Source organism: Gobius niger (genome assembly GCF_951799975.1).
Source record: "Gobius niger genome assembly, chromosome: 19".
NCBI lineage: Eukaryota > Metazoa > Chordata > Actinopteri > Gobiiformes > Gobiidae > Gobius > Gobius niger.
The window spans coordinates 29,716,573-29,735,746 of record NC_136870.1 but is presented as its reverse complement, the minus strand read 5'-3'; the positions used below and the strand labels follow the sequence as shown (position 1 = coordinate 29,735,746).

At 43.0% G+C, this 19,174-nt stretch overlaps 2 protein-coding genes across 3 annotated transcripts in view; both read left to right on the top strand.

Moving 5' to 3' along the window:
* Positions 1 to 1,121: 1,121 nt before the first annotated feature.
* On the top strand, positions 1,122 to 1,981 carry LOC306979089 (uncharacterized protein). Its single transcript, XM_079577901.1, has 4 exons — positions 1,122 to 1,236; positions 1,461 to 1,562; positions 1,639 to 1,695; positions 1,865 to 1,981. Exons 1-4 carry the CDS (start codon positions 1,171 to 1,173, stop codon positions 1,913 to 1,915), a joined length of 276 nt encoding a protein of 91 aa, XP_079434027.1. The 5' UTR covers positions 1,122 to 1,170; the 3' UTR covers positions 1,916 to 1,981.
* Positions 1,982 to 11,629: 9,648 nt separating this feature from the next.
* Positions 11,630 to 19,174, top strand: part of LOC306978221 (transcription factor COE3-like) — a 72,724-nt gene continuing 65,179 nt past the window's right edge. For both annotated transcript variants that reach the window (XM_079576747.1, XM_079576746.1), the window contains exons 1-2: positions 11,630 to 11,768; positions 18,153 to 18,309. In XM_079576747.1, coding sequence (XP_079432873.1) covers positions 11,653 to 11,768; positions 18,153 to 18,309 — 273 coding nt within the window. In that variant the 5' untranslated portion in view covers positions 11,630 to 11,652. The remainder of the gene's footprint in view (positions 11,769 to 18,152; positions 18,310 to 19,174) is intronic.

Here is a 19,174-nt window from a genome sequence, read left to right as displayed (position 1 = left end):
CACACACAGGTTTAATAGATAAAGATTTGTATGAATTCAAACGTGTCCAAAGACTCACCGCTGATTCTCAAAACAACCAACGCTTTTCTTCATCATCAAAACTTTATTGAGGTTCAATTAAAAAACAAACAAATAATTGTATCACTTTATTATGGCAAAATGAAATGACCCTGAACAAAGTCTATAAACGGCTCAGATCCAGGTACGTTATCAGTCTACAGCTTTATTACACGCTGCCTCATAAACATAACTTTAATGTGAATCATTAACATTACGAGCCCCGTTCACCCCATTATAAACTCCGGTGTAATGACAGGAGCTGCCCCCCAAACGGAACTGTAACTGATCACTTTGTTTCACATTTATAAAACATTTAAAAGAGCTTTGTGCCTTGACAGTGAAGTCTTTTATAAACCTTCACAGAGAAACGCGGAGAGAGCGGTCACTTTGGGAAAGTTTGTGTCTGAGATTTTCCCGCTGTACCAGTTTGGTCAGGGGGGCAGTTTCGTCCACGACACTGGGCTGATCCTCACCGTCACCCCGCGCAGGAGTCACCTTCGGCGGGCACAGAACACACGCCGCACCGCTGGAGTTAACTTTCCTTCAGACTCAGAGGTTTCCACAGTGTTTTTACATCCGTGGAGCAAATATTCTGGATCGACATCTTTTATAAACTGTGACTTTTCATTCAGCGGAGCTCGGTCAAAGCACAAGCCGAGAACAGAGCGCTGCAGCCGGGCAAAGGATCCACGAGGCTCCGCTCTCTCCACAACAACAAACCAACTTTGTAACTTTGTATGCGCTCTGGATGAGCCCGAACTACACTCTGACTCTGTCAATCTGGGAATAACGGAAAGAGTGACCTGGGACCGACCCCGAGATGGATTCCATTCAGCTCTGACTCTGACCGAAGAGAGAGCTCCCAGGCGGGCACAGGCTCCGCGCGGATCCGGTCGGTTAGCATCTTTAGCACTGTGTTAGCATCTTTAGCTCTGTGTTAGCCTCTGTAGCTCTGCGTTAGCTCACTGTTACCGCCTTTATTTCTATGGTTTGCTCCGTTAGCCATTAGCCTAAATAGCTCAGTTAGCCATTAGCTCCCTTACTTCTATGGGCTGATTAGCTCCGTTAGCCGTTAGCCTCGTTAGCAGCATTAGCCGCGCTCCGGAGAAGATGCAGTGCGTGAACCTGCTGAAGAAGAGGAGTCTGGACCTGGAGCCGTGGGACTTCTGCAAACGCGTAAGTCCTTTTTTAATGCTGCCTTTGTCTTGCCTTTAAGTGCTTGTACTTGTGTTTGTCCTCCTAACAAAAATACATAAGGAAACACTGTAAACAAGTAGGCTAAAATCTCGTGTGAAATGTATCTACAAGTCCCCGACCTCGGGTAAAAATGCAGCAAAGACGTTTGTTCTTTTTGTTTCATTATTATGTGACATGCTTTCTTGTTATGTCACGTGTTTCAGAAGCGCGTGTGTTTGGGGTCGGAGCTCGTGGAGGACTGTCCCATGGAAACGTGCGACGGTTTGAATGTGACCAATCAGCTCCCGCCTCCACAGACCGAGCAGGTGAAAGATTAAACCAAAGAGGAGGTCAGAGGTTTGATTCTTCAGACTTGTTTCTATTATCTGTCTTCTGTTTCAGCTGAAGCCCGGCTCTGGTCCTGGTCTGGTTTGTCAGCGCTGCCTCAGAGGAGAACCAGTACGATAAACACAATAACATGATTACAGCGTTATTCACCAGGACATTTAGTTGTTTAGAGTGTTTCTGAGAGCTGAATGTGGCACGTTTCTCCATAAAGGCTTATCTTACTCGTAATAATAACTCTGAATTATGAAACACAGAGTAAAGTTTCCTGTTTCTGTTTCAGGGACACATCAACCACATCCTGGGCCTTCAGCCAATCACACGGCAGCTCTGAGTGATGTCACCTCTGACCGACCAATCACAGTGCTCCCTCAGATACTGCAGTACTCCCTCAGATACTGCAGTTCTCTCTCAGATACTGCAGTACTCCCTCAGATACTGCAGTACTCCCTCAGATACTGCAGTACTCCCTCAGATACTGCAGTACTCTCTCAGATACTGCAGTACTCTCTCAGATACTGCAGTACTCCCTCAGATACTGCAGTACTCCCTCAGATACTGCAGGACTCCCTCAGATACTGCAGTACTCCCACAGATACTGCAGTACTCCCACAGATACTGCAGTACTCCCTCAGATACTGCAGTACTCCCTCAGATACTGCAGTACTCCCTCAGATACTGCAGTTCTCCCTCAGATACTGCAGTACTCCCTCAGATACTGCAGTACTCCCTCAGATACTGCAGTACTCTCTCAGATACTGCAGTACTCCCTCAGATACTGCAGTACTCCCTCAGATACTGCAGTACTCCCTCAGATACTGCAGTACTCCCTCAGATACTGCAGTACTCCCTCAGATACTGCAGTACTCCCTCAGATACTGCAGTACTCCCTCAGATACTGCAGTACTCCCTCCGATACTGCAGTACTCCCTCAGATACTGCAGTACTCCCTCCGATACTGCAGTACTCTCTCAGATACTGCAGTGCTCCCTCAGATACTGCAGTACTCTCTCAGATACTGCAGTACTCCCTCAGATACTGCAGTACTCCCTCAGATACTGCAGTACTCCCTCAGATACTGCAGTACTCCCTCAGATACTGCAGTACTCCCTCAGATACTGCAGTACTCCCTCAGATACTGCAGAGGAAATACACAGCAGAGCAGTGCGATGCGGGCGACCTGAGCAGCGTCTGTGTAGAGTTCAAATCAATCCAACTTTATGTAAATACAGAGACATTCGCGGCGGCCACGACCACAGAACAAGATCTGCGTCTCAAACCCCGCCTCCACCTCCTCCTGCTCGAGGGGCCGAGGAAGTAGAACAAGCTGAGGACAGGTGTGGAGTCGGTGTCCAGGCGCTCTCCGTCCTCTCCCCGATCTTTGACACTGACGATTAGCAGAGTCCCACAGAAATGAAGACATAAAGGACAGAGTTACTGAGGAACAGCGAGTCACAAACATCATCCTGCCCCAAAGGAAACACCAGAGCTCGTTATGGAGCTTCATCTCAGAGCTAAAGGCTAGTGTTAAACAACTCAGTAACATTTAAACAGGCCGAGGCTCTGGTTTGAATGTTTATTTAGTGTTAGCCGTGTTAGCCGCGTTAGCCGTGTTAGCCGTTAGCCTTATGAACACGGAGGTTTCTCCTGGTTCAGTCAGTGTTTTTCACCTGCTCCATCACAGCCTCACATTTACTCTCTGTCCTTCATCTGTGAGACTCTGCTGATGCTGAATGTAAGAGATCGGGGACAGGAAGGACACATCAAGCATGAAGCCCATCCTCTACTGCAGACAAACCTCCAGCTCTCAGTCGTCCATCACAATCGTTTTTATTGTCACTGAACAGGTTCAGAAACTTGGAATTTTCTTTGGAGCAATCGTGCAACATGAAACATTTCACATGAAACACTTGTAAGGATTAAACATTGAGGAGACGAGCCTTATATAGTTTCTCCTCGTTGTTTAATCCGCTTAATCCTCGGTCCCACAAACTGAAACTGTTCCTGGACAGAAGTTATTTCACTTTTTAAGCTGTTTTCCTGAAGCCAGTTCCAGCTCAAATGTTTGTTGATACGATGGAAACACCTGCCAGTTATTCTCACTGGCCATGGCATAAAATGTAGAAAAATAATGAACTGTAAAAGTATAAGGGCATTAATGAAGGAGACTCCAACATATATTAAAACCACCAAGGGCTGTTTTTATTGGAGCCGTTTACAGAGACCCATTCATTAATAATAATGAATACAATATTATTTATGTTTTATTAACAAATATTACTTTGAAACAGACTGAAAATACTTCCACTGTGTACCAGGGAGTACTTTTACTGCCGGAATTCAGACACAGTTCTACTAGCGGCAGTATACTCGAGTATCGAAGGACTAACAGTCCTTCGATACTCGAGTACTACTGTCCTAACAGGACAGTAGTACTCGAGTATCGAAGAACTAACAGTATTTCAATACTCGAGTACTACTGTCCTAACAGGACAGTACTCGAGTATTGAAGAACAGTAGGTGTAGCTTTTGCTGCAGATTTTCACTAAAAGTTCATAAATGTTTATTCTTTTTAATAGTTTAATTTTAAATGATTTAAATTCTTTAAAAAGTGATCGTAGTTAAAGCCTTTGTTTTCATGTAAAAGTTCATAAATGTGTCATTGTTTTTTAAATTTATTCCTAAATGTAAGTCATTCCTGCGCCGTCCAATCACAGCCCTTCCCTCCACACAACTGTGGCCTGATTGGCTCAGGGCTGTGATGTCATCCACACTCCTTTGATCATTTCAGAAACAGACAAATGTTTAATTAGAGAAATGATAGATTTAAACCATGTTCTAAAGTTTGTACATTTTATATGTTTTATAAAATAATCTATTTTTGAATAAAAACTGACACAATCACATACGTTCATCCTGATTCTTCTGTTCCTTTGATAAATGTTTAAAAGAGACAATGATGTCTTTAGGGTTTTTACATTTTGCTCTGAGGAAACTATGGTTTTAATCCACTAGGTGGCGACATTGTCTGAGGGAAAGAAAAGGCCTGACCCATTTCTCAAAGAAAAGCCTTGTCTGTGAATAACAGGATTATTTGTTCTTAACCGGAGTTTACACATTCAGTCATTACAAACTTAAAGCCTGTAACTGTTTTGTTACAAAATGGAGGAATCTATAAATGACCGACACCTCGTGTCTTTATTCGAAATGTGTTTCATGTGTTGTTTATTATTTATTCTGAAATGCGCCGTCTGTTCCAGGTCAAACGCTTACAGAGACTGAAACGTCCTCGAAATCCGTCCTCAAAGCTCCAGAGTCCAGTCTGGACCCTCCAAAGATTTTCAACATTTGTCACGAGGCCGAAGAGTCACATTTTAGATGCTTTTACAAACTGGACGGGTCGGTGCAGCGTCGGCAGTAATGCGGTCGCTGTATCGGACTGTTGAAGAAGGAGGGTGAGATCGATAGACGGGTCAGTAATGCAGTCGCTGTATCGGACTGTTGAAGAAGGAGGGTGAGATCGATAGACGGGTCAGTGATGCGGTCGCTGTATCGGACTGTTGAAGGAGGAGGGTGAGATCGATAGACGGGTCAGTAATGCAGTCGCTGTATCGGACTGTTGAAGAAGGAGGGTGAGATCGATAGACGGGTCGGTGATGCAGTCGCTGTATCGGACTGTTGAAGGAGGAGGGTGAGATCGATAGACGGGTCAGTGATGCGGTCGCTGTATCGGACTGTTGAAGGAGGAGGGTGAGATCGATAGACGGGTCAGTAATGCAGTCGCTGTATCGGACTGTTGAAGGAGGAGGGTGAGATCGATAGACGGGTCAGTAATGCGGTCGCTGTATCGGACTGTTGAAGGAGGAGGGTGAGATCGATAGACGGGTCAGTAATGCGGTCGCTGTATCGGACTGTTGAAGGAGGAGCGTGAGATCGATAGACGGGTCAGTAATGCAGTCGCTGTATCGGACTGTTGAAGAAGGAGGGTGAGATCGATAGACGGGTCAGTAATGCAGTCGCTGTATCGGACTGTTGAAGATGGAGCGTGAGATCGATAGACGGGTCAGTAATGCAGTCGCTGTATCGGACTGTTGAAGAAGGAGGGTGAGATCGATAGACGGGTCGGTGATGCAGTCGCTGTATCGGACTGTTGAAGAAGGAGGGTGAGATCGATAGACGGGTCGGTGATGCAGTCGCTGTATCGGACTGTTGAAGAAGGAGGGTGAGATCGATAGACGGGTCGGTGATGCAGTCGCTGTATCGGACTGTTGAAGGAGGAGGGTGAGATCGATAGACGGGTCAGTAATGCAGTCGCTGTATCGGACTGTTGAAGAAGGAGGGTGAGATCGATAGACGGGTCGGTGATGCAGTCGCTGTATCGGACTGTTGAAGAAGGAGGGTGAGATCGATAGACGGGTCAGTAATGCAGTCGCTGTATCGGACTGTTGAAGAAGGAGGGTGAGATCGATAGACGGGTCGGTGATGCAGTCGCTGTATCGGACTGTTGAAGAAGGAGGGTGAGATCGATAGACGGGTCAGTAATGCGGTCGCTGTATCGGACTGTTGAAGAAGGAGCGTGAGATCGATAGACGGGTCAGTAATGCGGTCGCTGTATCGGACTGTTGAAGGAGGAGGGTGAGATCGATAGACGGGTCAGTGATGCGGTCGCTGTATCGGACTGTTGAAGGAGGAGGGTGAGATCGATAGACGGGTCAGTAATGCAGTCGCTGTATCGGACTGTTGAAGGAGGAGGGTGAGATCGATAGACGGGTCAGTAATGCGGTCGCTGTATCGGACTGTTGAAGGAGGAGGGTGAGATCGATAGACGGGTCAGTAATGCGGTCGCTGTATCGGACTGTTGAAGGAGGAGCGTGAGATCGATAGACGGGTCAGTAATGCAGTCGCTGTATCGGACTGTTGAAGAAGGAGGGTGAGATCGATAGACGGGTCAGTAATGCAGTCGCTGTATCGGACTGTTGAAGATGGAGCGTGAGATCGATAGACGGGTCAGTAATGCAGTCGCTGTATCGGACTGTTGAAGATGGAGGGTGAGATCGATAGACGGGTCGGTAATGCGGTCGCTGTATCGGACTGTTGAAGATGGAGGGTGAGATCGATAGACGGGTCAGTAATGCAGTCGCTGTATCGGACTGTTGAAGATGGAGCGTGAGATCGATAGACGGGTCAGTGGTCGCTGTATCGGACTGTTGAAGGAGGAGCGTGAGATCGATAGACGGGTCAGTAATGCAGTCGCTGTATCGGACTGTTGAAGATGGAGGGTGAGATCGATAGACGGGTCAGTAATGCAGTCGCTGTATCGGACTGTTGAAGATGGAGCGTGAGATCGATAGACGGGTCAGTGATGCAGTCGCTGTATCGGACTGTTGAAGGAGGAGCGTGAGATCGATAGACGGGTCAGTAATGCAGTCGCTGTATCGGACTGTTGAAGAAGGAGCGTGAGATCGATAGACGGGTCAGTAATGCAGTCGCTGTATCGGACTGTTGAAGAAGGAGGGTGAGATCGATAGACGGGTCAGTGATGCAGTCGCTGTATCGGACTGTTGAAGATGGAGCGTGAGATCGATAGACGGGTCAGTGATGCAGTCGCTGTATCGGACTGTTGAAGAAGGAGGGTGAGATTGATAGACGGGTCAGTAATGCAGTCGCTGTATCTGACTGTTGAAGAAGGAGGGTGAGATCGATAGACGGGTCAGTAATGCAGTTGCTGTATCGGACTGTTGAAGAAGGAGGGTGAGATCGATAGACGGGTCAGTAATGCAGTTGCTGTATCGGACTGTTGAAGAAGGAGGGTGAGATCGATAGACGGGTCAGTAATGCAGTCGCTGTATCGGACTGTTGAAGATGGAGGGTGAGATCGATAGACGGGTCAGTAATGCAGTTGCTGTATCGGACTGTTGAAGAAGGAGGGTGAGAGCGATAGATGGGTCAGTGATGCGGTCGCTGTATCGGACTGTTGAAGGAGGAGGGTGAGATCGATAGACGGGTCAGTAATGCAGTCGCTGTATCGGACTGTTGAAGAAGGAGGGTGAGATCGATAGACGGGTCAGTAATGCAGTCGCTGTATCGGACTGTTGAAGAAGGGTGAGATCGATAGACGGGTCAGTGATGCGGTCGCTGTATCGGACTGTTGAAGATGGAGGGTGAGATCGATAGACGGGTCAGTGATGCAGTCGCTGTATCGGACTGTTGAAGGAGGAGGGTGAGAGCGATAGACGGGTCAGTAATGCGGTCGCTGTATCGGACTGTTGAAGATGGAGGGTGAGAAGGACGAGATTGTGGATACAGGCGACTGAAATGAGTTTCCTTCACAAGATGGGTGAGGGTGAGGAGCTCGGAGTAGAACCGATGCTCCTTGACATCTAAAGGAGCCGCTGAGGTGCCTGGTACCTGTTTGGGCGTGTCCTACAGTTTGTGTTCTTGTGACGTCCCCTCCTTCTAAAGAGCCTATAGTTTAAACTGAGGCGCCACTTTGTTCACAGTCTTTATGCAGGTTTCTAGTCTTAGTTTGCCGTGTCTTCCAGCTCATATGAACTAACGTGTCATTTTTTCTAAATAAAGGCGTCCAAGAGAGGAGACAATATTCAAAACCATTGGTGCGATGTTGGTCAGGAGAATAAGAATTTACTGCATAACTTTAAATTAAAATAACGCCGCCCAAGAAGTGATTTCCTGTTTCAATCATGCACCAAAATAAAAGCACCCCCTTATTCATTAGTTCAACTAACAGACGAAACACTTAAATGTGTGTCTTTAATTATATTCTTGTAATGTTGCAATTACTGGATCAATGAGACAAGCTTTGTGCTTTTATTTTGACGCGCTGGATCAAAACTGGAAGTCACTTCTTGGGCGGCGTTTTAATGATGGGAAGTTATGCACAGAGTTAATAATGTGGATCCAGTCACTGTTAAATAATGATCAGGGGAAACAAGTCTAGAACATGAACAGAACCTGGGAGGAGGCCCAGACCCAGGAGACGCTTGACATGTCGCCTCAGGGTCATTCTGCAGCTGGAGGAGGCGTCTCAGAGCTGGAGGAGGCGTCTCAGAGCCGGAGGAGACGTCTCACAGCTGGAGGAGACGTCTCAGAGCTGGAGGAGACGTCTCACAGCTGGAGGAGGCGTCTCAGAGCTGGAGGAGGCGTCTCAGAGCTGGAGGAGACGTCTCACAGCTGGAGGAGACGTCTCAGAGCTGGAGGAGACGTCTCAGAGCCGGAGGAGGCGTCTCAGAGCTGGAGGAGGCGTCTCAGAGCTGGAGGAGGCGTCTCAGAGCTGGAGGAGACGTCTCAGAGCTGGAGGAGGCGTCTCACAGCTGGAGGAGACGTCTCAGAGCTGGAGGAGGCGTCTCAGAGCTGGAGGAGGCGTCTCAGAGCTGGAGGAGACGTCTCAGAGCTGGAGGAGGCGTCTCAGAGCTGGAGGAGGCGTCTCAGAGCTGGAGGAGGCGTCTCAGAGCTGGAGGAGACGTCTCAGAGCTGGAGGAGACGTCTCAGAGCTGGAGGAGGCGTCTCAGAGCTGGAGGAGGCGTCTCAGAGCTGGAGGAGACGTCTCAGAGCTGGAGGAGACGTCTCAGAGCTGGAGGAGGCGTCTCAGAGCTGGAGGAGACGTCTCAGAGCTGGAGGAGACGTCTCAGAGCTGGAGGAGGCGTCTCAGAGCTGGAGGAGGCGTCTCAGAGCTGGAGGAGGCGTCTCAGAGCTGGAGGAGGCGTCTCACAGCTGGAGGAGGCGTCTCACAGCTGCCGCCGCACCCCGGATAAAGAGTGAAGAATTTACTGAACATAACACTGTAAATATTCCTGCTGAGGTCAGTTCATTTACTCGAGGGAGTGACTTTGGTTTATTCATCAGTGAATGTTCTGAGCTCCGCCTGCAGAGGGCGCTGTTTCTCTGTTGGACAGAAGGGAATCCCCGGGGAACCCCTTGGCTATGACGCCAGCAGTGACAGGACTTTTACACAGGAATGGAGAGAGAAGGGGAGAGGGGAGAGAGAAGGGGAGAGGGGGGGGGCGGATTTATCGATCTACAGTTTGTTTGAGGCTCATTGTTGAACAGTTTTATTTGTGAACAAACTCTCCCCCCCCACACCCCCAATCACCGCCCCCTCTTTCACTCCCCCCTTTCTAACTCTCTCCCTGTCCCCCACTCCCTCTCTCTGCTCTGATTGGCCCTTTGTTCTTCTGTGATCTTATGTCCTTCCCTTCTCTCCTCTTTCACTTTCACTCTCTCATCCTCTCTGCATCATATCTCCACCCTCCCCTCTCTTTCCCCCTCCTCACCCTCTCCCCCCCTCCTCACCCTTTCCTTCTCTCCCTCCTCCTCCTCTCCCTCCTCCTCTCCCTCCTCCCCCCTCTCCCTCCTCCTCCTCTCCCTCCTCCTTCTCTCCCTCCTCCTCCTCTCCCTCCTCTCCCTCCTCCTTCTCTCCCTCCTCCTTCTCTCCCTCCTCCTCCTCTCCCTCCCCCCTCCTTCCCTCCCCCGTCGCAGTGGTTTAGTCCTGGTTTTGTTTCTTTCAAACTAAAGTCATCATTTTCCGAGTACACTTTCATTTTAAAGTTCCTCATTTAAACCCCGCCCCTTTTCCTCCATAAGCCCCTCCCCTTGACGACCTCATCGATGACATCACACGGCGCCGACCCTTGAGGTTTGGTCCCGCCGCGAGTCCAGGATCCAATGGGGACTAAACCCAGACCAAAGAGGAGCTGAGACTCTCCCGCCGGGAAACGACGACTGGACCGAGACTCAAACTCCAGGGGAAAACTCTCCACGGCCGACGACTGGACCGGGCTTAAAATTTCAGGGGAAAACTCCCCGCGAGCGACGACTGGACCGGGCTGAAACTCCAGGGGAAAACTCCCCGCGAGCGACGACTGGACTGGGCTGAGACTCCAGGGGAAAACTCCCCACGAGCGACGACTGGACCGGGCTGAGACTCCAGGGGAAAACTCCCCACGAGCGACGACTGGACCGGGCTGAAACTCCAGGGGAAAATTCCCCGTGAGCGACGACTGGACTGGGCTGAAACTCCAGGGGAAAACTCCCCACGAGCGACGACTGGACTGGGCTGAGACTCTGGGGTCCGGGACACGGCTCCGGGACTCGGCTCCGGGACTCGGCTCCGGGACTCGGCTCCGGGACACGGCTCCAGGACTCGGCTCCGGGACACGGCTCCGTCTTTGGGGAAATCGCCGCCCGTTCTTCTCTTTTTCATCCCTTTTCGTGTTGAACGTTTGAAAGGTTTTTCGTTTCCGTCGTTTGGTCCGGAGCCTCAGAGGACTCGATCTTCTGGGACCAGCCTCGGACCCGATTCTTTCTCTCAAACATTAACTGACTTTATTTCAAAGTCTTCATATTTTTCCATATTTTTGCTTCTTTTCTCCTTGATTTTTTTTCTCGACGGAAGTTTTTCCCGAGAGACGAGTCAAAGTCCGTTCATCTTTTTATTCTTCTCTTTTCCTGATCTCCTCTTTTCTGGTTTTGTTTTATTTTTATGTTATTTTCTTTCTTTCTTTGCTCGAGTCTCGTTTCAGAGAAAATCGTTCACCACAAACGTTTTCTTGTAGATCTATTTAAATTCAGTCTTTTCTTCATTTTTTCTCTTTTTAAACTTGTTTTACCCAAAACAAGACGATTTAGAAACAGTGAATCTTGATAAATAAACTCGAGGTAAAAGTGTCTGTTTTCCTCCTGGTTTTGTCTTTTTTCTTCGGTTTAAATCGTCAGACTTTTTCCTCCGGAGTTTCTTTCTTTTCCCTCCGACATTTGAGTAGATTTTTTTTTCCGTTTTTTCCCCTGAGTTTTTCTGCTTTTGCTGTTTTTGTTTTGTTTCATTTTCAGACTTGAACATTTTTTAAGTTTGTTTTTTTTCTAAACAACGTTTTTGTTGTTTTTTTCTCTCTGGACTTTTGCTTTTTCCACAAACTTTTTCATCTTTTCCTTTTTAATTTTTGAGATGATAAAGTCTTGTGTCTGAGGTTTTTTCTCGCCTGTTTCTCTTTTTTGTCGGTGACGTTGATATTTTTCTCGGAGCTGATATTGAATTATATTTGATAATATCGGAGCATGTTCTCGGTGCCGGAGCCCGTGTCCCGCGGGGTCGGACTCAAAGAGGAGCCGCTCAGCGTCCGGTCCTGGATGAGCTCCAGCGGAGTGTTGGACGCCAGCACGGCCGCGCAGAGGTAACTATTATATATATATATATATGTATATATATATAGTATATATATGTATATGCATATATATAGGACCAAGATTACACACACACACATATTTATACAAATATTAACTAATATCGGAGTGTTGGACGCCAGCACGGCCGCGCAGAGGTAACTTTAAATATGTATATATATACAGTATATATATATGTATATGCATATAAATATAGGACCAAGATTACACACACATACATATTTATACAAATATTAACTAAAACCTGAGTGTTGGACGCCAGCACGGCCGCGCAGAGGTACTTTAAATATATATATGTATACAGTATATATATGTATATGCATATATATAGGACCAAGATTACACACATATATATTTATACAAATATAAAGTAATATCTGAGTGTTGGACGCCAGCACGGCCGCGCAGAGGTACTTTCAATATGTATAAATATACAAGAAGAAGAGGAAGATATATTTATAAGAACATTTAATATCACAACATATAACACACATATAATTATAAACCTATGAGTAACTCTATTTTATAATGTGTTTATTTTTAAGTTAAGCCTAACTTCAACTGTTTCCCTCGTGTTGGACATATTTATTTATTAAAACAAATAAAATAATAATAATGATTTTAAAAATCATGACACATTAATTTCAACATTAAAAACAAGCTCTGATTTGGCCTCGATAAGAAACGACCGATGAAAACTCGGGTACATTTACATTGTCTTAATGTTCATTCATGTACATTGTCCCACTTAAAACTAAATAGAAAATATATAAAAATAATAAATAAAATAGAAGAACATTTCAAACGTCATATAATATTTAACATATTTATTTAAACATGTCTAAAGTCTGAGCGCTGACGCCGTCGCGGTGAGGATTTCTTTCTCCTGTTTTATCTTCGAGCTTTAACACAAACAAACAAACATAAACATAAATATTGTTATACATGTTCAGAGTAAACGCTTAAAACATGTTCCTTCATGTGGAGGAAAAGTCTCCGGTTTATGTCTCGGCTTTTTTTTATTTCCATCGTGTGATTTTCTCTGAGGAAAAGTCCAAAGAAAAAGAAGAATCATTATGAGTTCATTTATAAATGAGAATCTACAACAGAAACAAAGGAAACCGTCGCTCCTGAACATTTGAACCAAAGTGTATGAATAAACTAAACATGTATAATATGTATTACATTATTCACTGTCATATTTATATTTTATAAAGACTAAAGAGGATTAATGAGTCCTGTATTATCGACACTTATTACACTTATTTACACAATATTATTTACACACATTTATACGATGCTATATAAATAAATTATATATAACTAGATTATCACTGTTCAAATAATAATTCATTTAAATAATATATTCACAAAAGTGTTTCGAGATAAAGACGGCGCCGTCTCAGACAAACCAATAAATAAATAAACATCAAATTTATTTTCTCCAAAATCACAAAAGGTTTTTAAAGTTTCTCTGACGATGTTTTGTCTTGAAGTTTGTTCATCCTGAATTTATACTTCTTCAATATTTATATACATTTATACTTATTTGTATTTATGAGTTTAGTGCAAAATAAAATAATTACATATGTTGTTATTGCCTAATATTTCACATGTTCTAATGTTCATAATGACTGAAGAAAATAAACTTTTAAAAATACGATTTTCAAAATGAACCGTTTTTAAAGTTAAGGACGAAATTTATGTAAAATTTAAAAATGTACCTCCTGCAGAAACTCAACTTCTATGTGTTTCTCTGAAAATATATTTTATAAAGTTGACTTTTGAAAAAGCAGCAAAAATTCAAATCAATAATTGACATAAAAAACATTTGTCGTAATTTACTGATAAAGGTTTTTTTAAATCCAGGAAAGATCCAAACGCTTCCGACGTTTCCCTGAAGTTTGTCCAAAAAATGCCCCGAAATATTTCCTTTAAAATCCAACAAATAAAACCAGGTTTTAATCCAGACATTTGAATCGGGTTAAAAACATGAACTGTCCATTTCTCCTGAAGTCGTTCCAGATCCTTATTAATAAACATGTTAACGATTATCCGGGTCAATGAGAAACCCGTGTCTCCGGTTCAGACCGGAGCCGGGTTCAGACCGGAGCCAGGTTCAGACCCGTGTTTCCCGGAGCCGGGTTCAGACCCGTGTTTCCCGGAGCCGGGTTTCCTGGAGCCGGGTTCAGACCCGTGTTTCCCGGAGCCGGGTTCAGACCCGTGTTTCCCGGAGCCGGGTTCAGACCCGTGTTTCCTGGAGCCGGGTTCAGACCCGTGTTTCCTGGAGCCGGGTTCAGACCCGTGTGAGTGCAGACGGAGGAAGTCAGGTTTAAATGGACTCTGTTCATCAGCGAAGGACAATAAAGCTCTGAAGACTCGCTCCCAGAGGATCATGGGAAACGCGGTCCTGCTTTAATGAAACGAAGGCGGCACAAAAACCAGAGGAAATAAACCTGGGACTAATACTTTAATACTTCTAACCTAAATATTCACTTTTAACTAAATATTCACTTTTAACCTGAATATTCTCTCCCAGAGGATTGTCTGGAACAGGAACGAGACTCTTCATCATGAGTGTTTCACACAAAAGATTCTGTCATTTTAAGGATCACATTCTGTCATTTTAAGCATCACATTCTGTCATTTTAAAGATCACATTCTGTCGTTTTAAGGATCACATTCTGTCATTTTAAGCATCACATTCTGTCATTTTAAAGATCACATTCTGTCGTTTTAAGGATCACATTCTGTCGTTTTAAGGATCACATTCTGTCGTTTTAAGGATCACATTCTGTTATTTTAAGGATCACATTCTGTTATTTTAAGGATCACATTCTGTCATTTTAAGGATCACATTCTGTCATTTTAAGGATCACATTCTGTTATTTTAAGGATCACATTCTGTTATTTTAAGGATCACATTCTGTCATTTTATGGATCACATTCTGTCGTTTTAAGGATCACATTCTGTCGTTTTAAGGATCACATTCTGTCATTTTAAGGATCACATTCTGTCATTTTAAGGATCACATTCTGTCATTTTAAGGATCACATTCTGTTATTTTAAGGATCACATTCTGTCATTTTAAGGATCACATTCTGTCATTTTAAGGATCACATTCTGTTATTTTAAGGATCACATTCTGTTATTTTAAGGATCACATTCTGTTATTTAAGGATCACATTCTGTCATTTTAAGGATCACATTCTGTCATTTTAAGGATCACATTCTGTCATTTTAAGGATCACATTCTGTCATTTTAAGGATCACATTCTGTCATTTTAAGGATCACATTCTGTCATTTTAAGGATCACATTCTGTCATTTTAAGGATCACATTCTGTTATTTTAAGGATCACATTCTGTCATTTTAAGGATCACATTCTGTCATTTTAAGGATCACATTCTGTCATTTTAAGGATCACATTCTGTCATTTTAAGGATCACATTCTGTTATTTTAAGGATCACATTCTGTCATTTTAAGGATCACATTCTGTTATTTTAAGGATCACATTCTGTCATTTTAAGGATCACATTCTGTTATTTTAAGGATCACATTCTGTCATTTTAAGGATCACATTCTGTTATTTAAGGATCACATTCTGTTATTTTAAGGATCACATTCTGTCATTTTAAGGATCACATTCTGTCATTTTAAGGATCACATTCTGTTATTTAAGGATCACATTCTGTCATTTTAAGGATCACATTCTGTTATTTAAGGATCACATTCTGTCATTTTAAGGATCACATTCTGTCATTTTAAGGATCACATTCTGTTATTTTCAGGATCACATTCTGTTATTTTATGGATCACATTCTGTCATTTTAAGGATCACATTCTGTCATTTTAAGGATCACATTCTGTTATTTAAGGATCACATTCTGTCATTTTAAGGATCATATTCTGTTATTTTAAGGATCACATTCTGTTATTTTAAGGATCACATTCTGTCATTTTAAGGATCACATTCTGTCATTTTAAGGATCACATTCTGTTATTTAAGGATCACATTCTGTCATTTTAAGGATCACATTCTGTCATTTTAAGGATCACATTCTGTCATTTTAAGGATCACATTCTGTCATTTTAAGGATCACATTCTGTTATTTTAAGGATCACATTCTGTCATTTTAAGGATCACATTCTGTCATTTTAAGGATCACATTCTGTCATTTTAAGGATCACATTCTGTCATTTTAAGGATCACATTCTGTTATTTAAGGATCACATTCTGTCATTTTAAGGATCACATTCTGTCATTTTAAGGATCACATTCTGTCATTTTAAGGATCACATTCTGTCATTTTAAGGATCACATTCTGTTATTTAAGGATCACATTCTGTCATTTTAAGGATCACATTCTGTCATTTTAAGGATCACATTCTGTCATTTTAAGGATCACATTCTGTCATTTTAAGGATCACATTCTGTTATTTAAGGATCACATTCTGTCATTTTAAGGATCACATTCTGTCATTTTATGGATCACATTCTGTTATTTTAAGGGTCACATTCTGTTATTTTAAGGATCACATTCTGTCATTTTAAGGATCACATTCTGTTATTTTATGGATCACATTCTGTCATTTTAAGGATCACATTCTGTTATTTTAAGGATCACATTCTGTCGTTTTAAGGATCACATTCTGTCATTTTAAGGATCACATTCTGTCATTTTAAGGATCACATTCTGTCATTTTAAGGATCACATTCTGTTATTTTAAGGATCACATTCTGTCATTTTATGGATCACATTCTGTCATTTTATGGATCACATTCTGTTATTTTAAGGGTCACATTCTGTTATTTTAAGGATCACATTCTGTCATTTTAAGGATCACATTCTGTTATTTTATGGATCACATTCTGTCATTTTAAGGATCACATTCTGTTATTTTAAGGATCACATTCTGTCATTTTAAGGATCACATTCTGTTATTTTAAGGGTCACATTCTGTCATTTTAAGGATCACATTCTGTCATTTTAAGGATCACATTCTGTCATTTTAAGGATCACATTCTGTTATTTAAGGATCACATTCTGTCATTTTAAGGATCACATTCTGTTATTTTAAGGATCACATTCTGTCATTTTAAGGATCACATTCTGTCATTTTAAGGATCACATTCTGTCATTTTAAGGATCACATTCTGTCATTTTAAGGATCACATTCTGTTATTTAAGGATCACATTCTGTCATTTTAAGGATCACATTCTGTCATTTTAAGGATCACATTCTGTTATTTTATGGATCACATTCTGTCATTTTAAGGATCACATTCTGTTATTTTATGGATCACATTCTGTCATTTTAAGGATCACATTCTGTCATTTTAAGGATCACATTCTGTCATTTTAAGGATCACATTCTGTCATTTTAAGGATCACATTCTGTCATTTTAAGGATCACATTCTGTTATTTAAGGATCACATTCTGTCATTTTAAGGATCACATTCTGTCATTTTATGGATCACATTCTGTTATTTTAAGGGTCACATTCTGTTATTTTAAGGATCACATTCTGTCATTTTAAGGATCACATTCTGTTATTTTATGGATCACATTCTGTCATTTTAAGGATCACATTCTGTTATTTAAGGATCACATTCTGTCATTTTAAGGATCACATTCTGTTATTTAAGGATCACATTCTGTTATTTAAGGATCACATTCTGTCATTTTAAGGATCACATTCTGTTATTTTATGGATCACATTCTGTCATTTTATGGATCACATTCTGTTATTTTATGGATCACATTCTGTCATTTTAAGGATCACATTCTGTTATTTTATGGATCACATTCTGTCATTTTAAGGATCACATTCTGTTATTTTAAGGATCACATTCTGTCGTTTTAAGGATCACATTCTGTCATTTTAAGGATCACATTCTGTTATTTAAGGATCACATTCTGTCATTTTAAGGATCACATTCTGTTATTTTAAGGATCACATTCTGTCATTTTAAGGATCACATTCTGTCATTTTAAGGATCACATTCTGTCATTTTAAGGATCACATTCTGTCATTTTAAGGATCACATTCTGTCGTTTTAAGGATCACATTCTGTCGTTTTAAGGATCACATTCTGTCGTTTTAAGGATCACATTCTGTTATTTTAAGGATCACATTCTGTTACTTAAGGATCACATTCTGTCGTTTTAAGGATCACATTCTGTTACTTAAGGATCACATTCTGTTATTTTATGGATCTTTAGTGGCCTCTGATTTTGTGGCCTTAGTGTTGTTTGTTTGTGTTCTACATGTTTCGTTTTGTTTTTGTCATTTTTATTTGTTTGTATTTAAGCGGCATCACATTGAGTCAAAGCTGTTAATACTTTTATATTTTATTTATGTTCCAGCGGCGTCGCTTTGGCCAGAGCTCACTTCGAGAAACAGCCGCCGTCGAACCTGAGAAAATCCAACTTCTTTCACTTCGTTTTAGCTCTTTATGATCGACAAGGACAACCTGTGGAGATCGAGAGGACGGCCTACTGCGCCTTCATCGAGAAGGACAAGGTACGAATACTCCAAATACTGCAGTACTACGGCCTACTGCGCCTTCATCGAGAAGGACAAGGTACGAATACTCCAAATACTGCAGTACTACGGCCTACTGCGCCTTCATCGAGAAGGACAAGGTACGAATACTCCAAATACTGCAGTACTACGGCCTACTGCGCCTTCATCGAGAAGGACAAGGTACGAATACTCCAAATACTGCAGTACTACTGCGCCTTCATCGAGAAGGACAAGGTACGAATACTCCAAATACAGCAGTACTACGGCCTACTGCGCCTTCATCGAGAAGGACAAGGTACGAATACTCCAAATACTGCAGTACTACGGCCTACTGCGCCTTCATCGAGAAGGACAAGGTACGAATACTCCAAATACTGCAGTACTACGGCCTACTGCGCCTTCGAGAAGGACAAGGTACGAATACTCCAAATACTGCAGTATTACGGCCTACTGCGCCTTCATCGAGGAGGACAAGGTACGAATACTCCAAATACTGCAGTACTACGGCCTACTGCGCCTTCATCGAGAAGGACAAGGTACGAATACTCCAAATACTGCAGTACTACGGCCTACTGCGCCTTCATCGAGAAGGACAAGGTACGAATACTCCAAATACAGCAGTACTACGGCCTACTGCGCCTTCATCGAGAAGGACAAGGTACGAATACTTCAAATACTGCAGTACTACGGCCTACTGCGCCTTCATCGAGAAGGACAAGGTACGAATACTCCAAATACTGCAGTACTACAGCCTACTGCGCCTTCATCGAGAAGGACAAGGTACTAATACTCCAAATACTGCACTACTACGGCCTACTGCGCCTTCATCGAGAAGGACAAGGTACGAATACTCCAAATACTG

What these genes read in the sequence shown, in the direction of transcription:
- LOC306979089 (XM_079577901.1), top strand. Translation starts at nt 1,171, where the DNA reads ATGCAGTGCGTGAACCTGCTGAAGAAGAGGAGTCTGGACCTGGAGCCG. An exon ending in CGTGGGACTTCTGCAAACGC is followed by an intron (nt 1,237 to 1,460) that starts GTAAGTCCTTTT and finishes CACGTGTTTCAG; the next exon opens with AAGCGCGTGTGTTTGGGGTC. An exon ending in GCTGCCTCAGAGGAGAACCA is followed by an intron (nt 1,696 to 1,864) that starts GTACGATAAACA and finishes TTTCTGTTTCAG; the next exon opens with GGACACATCAACCACATCCT.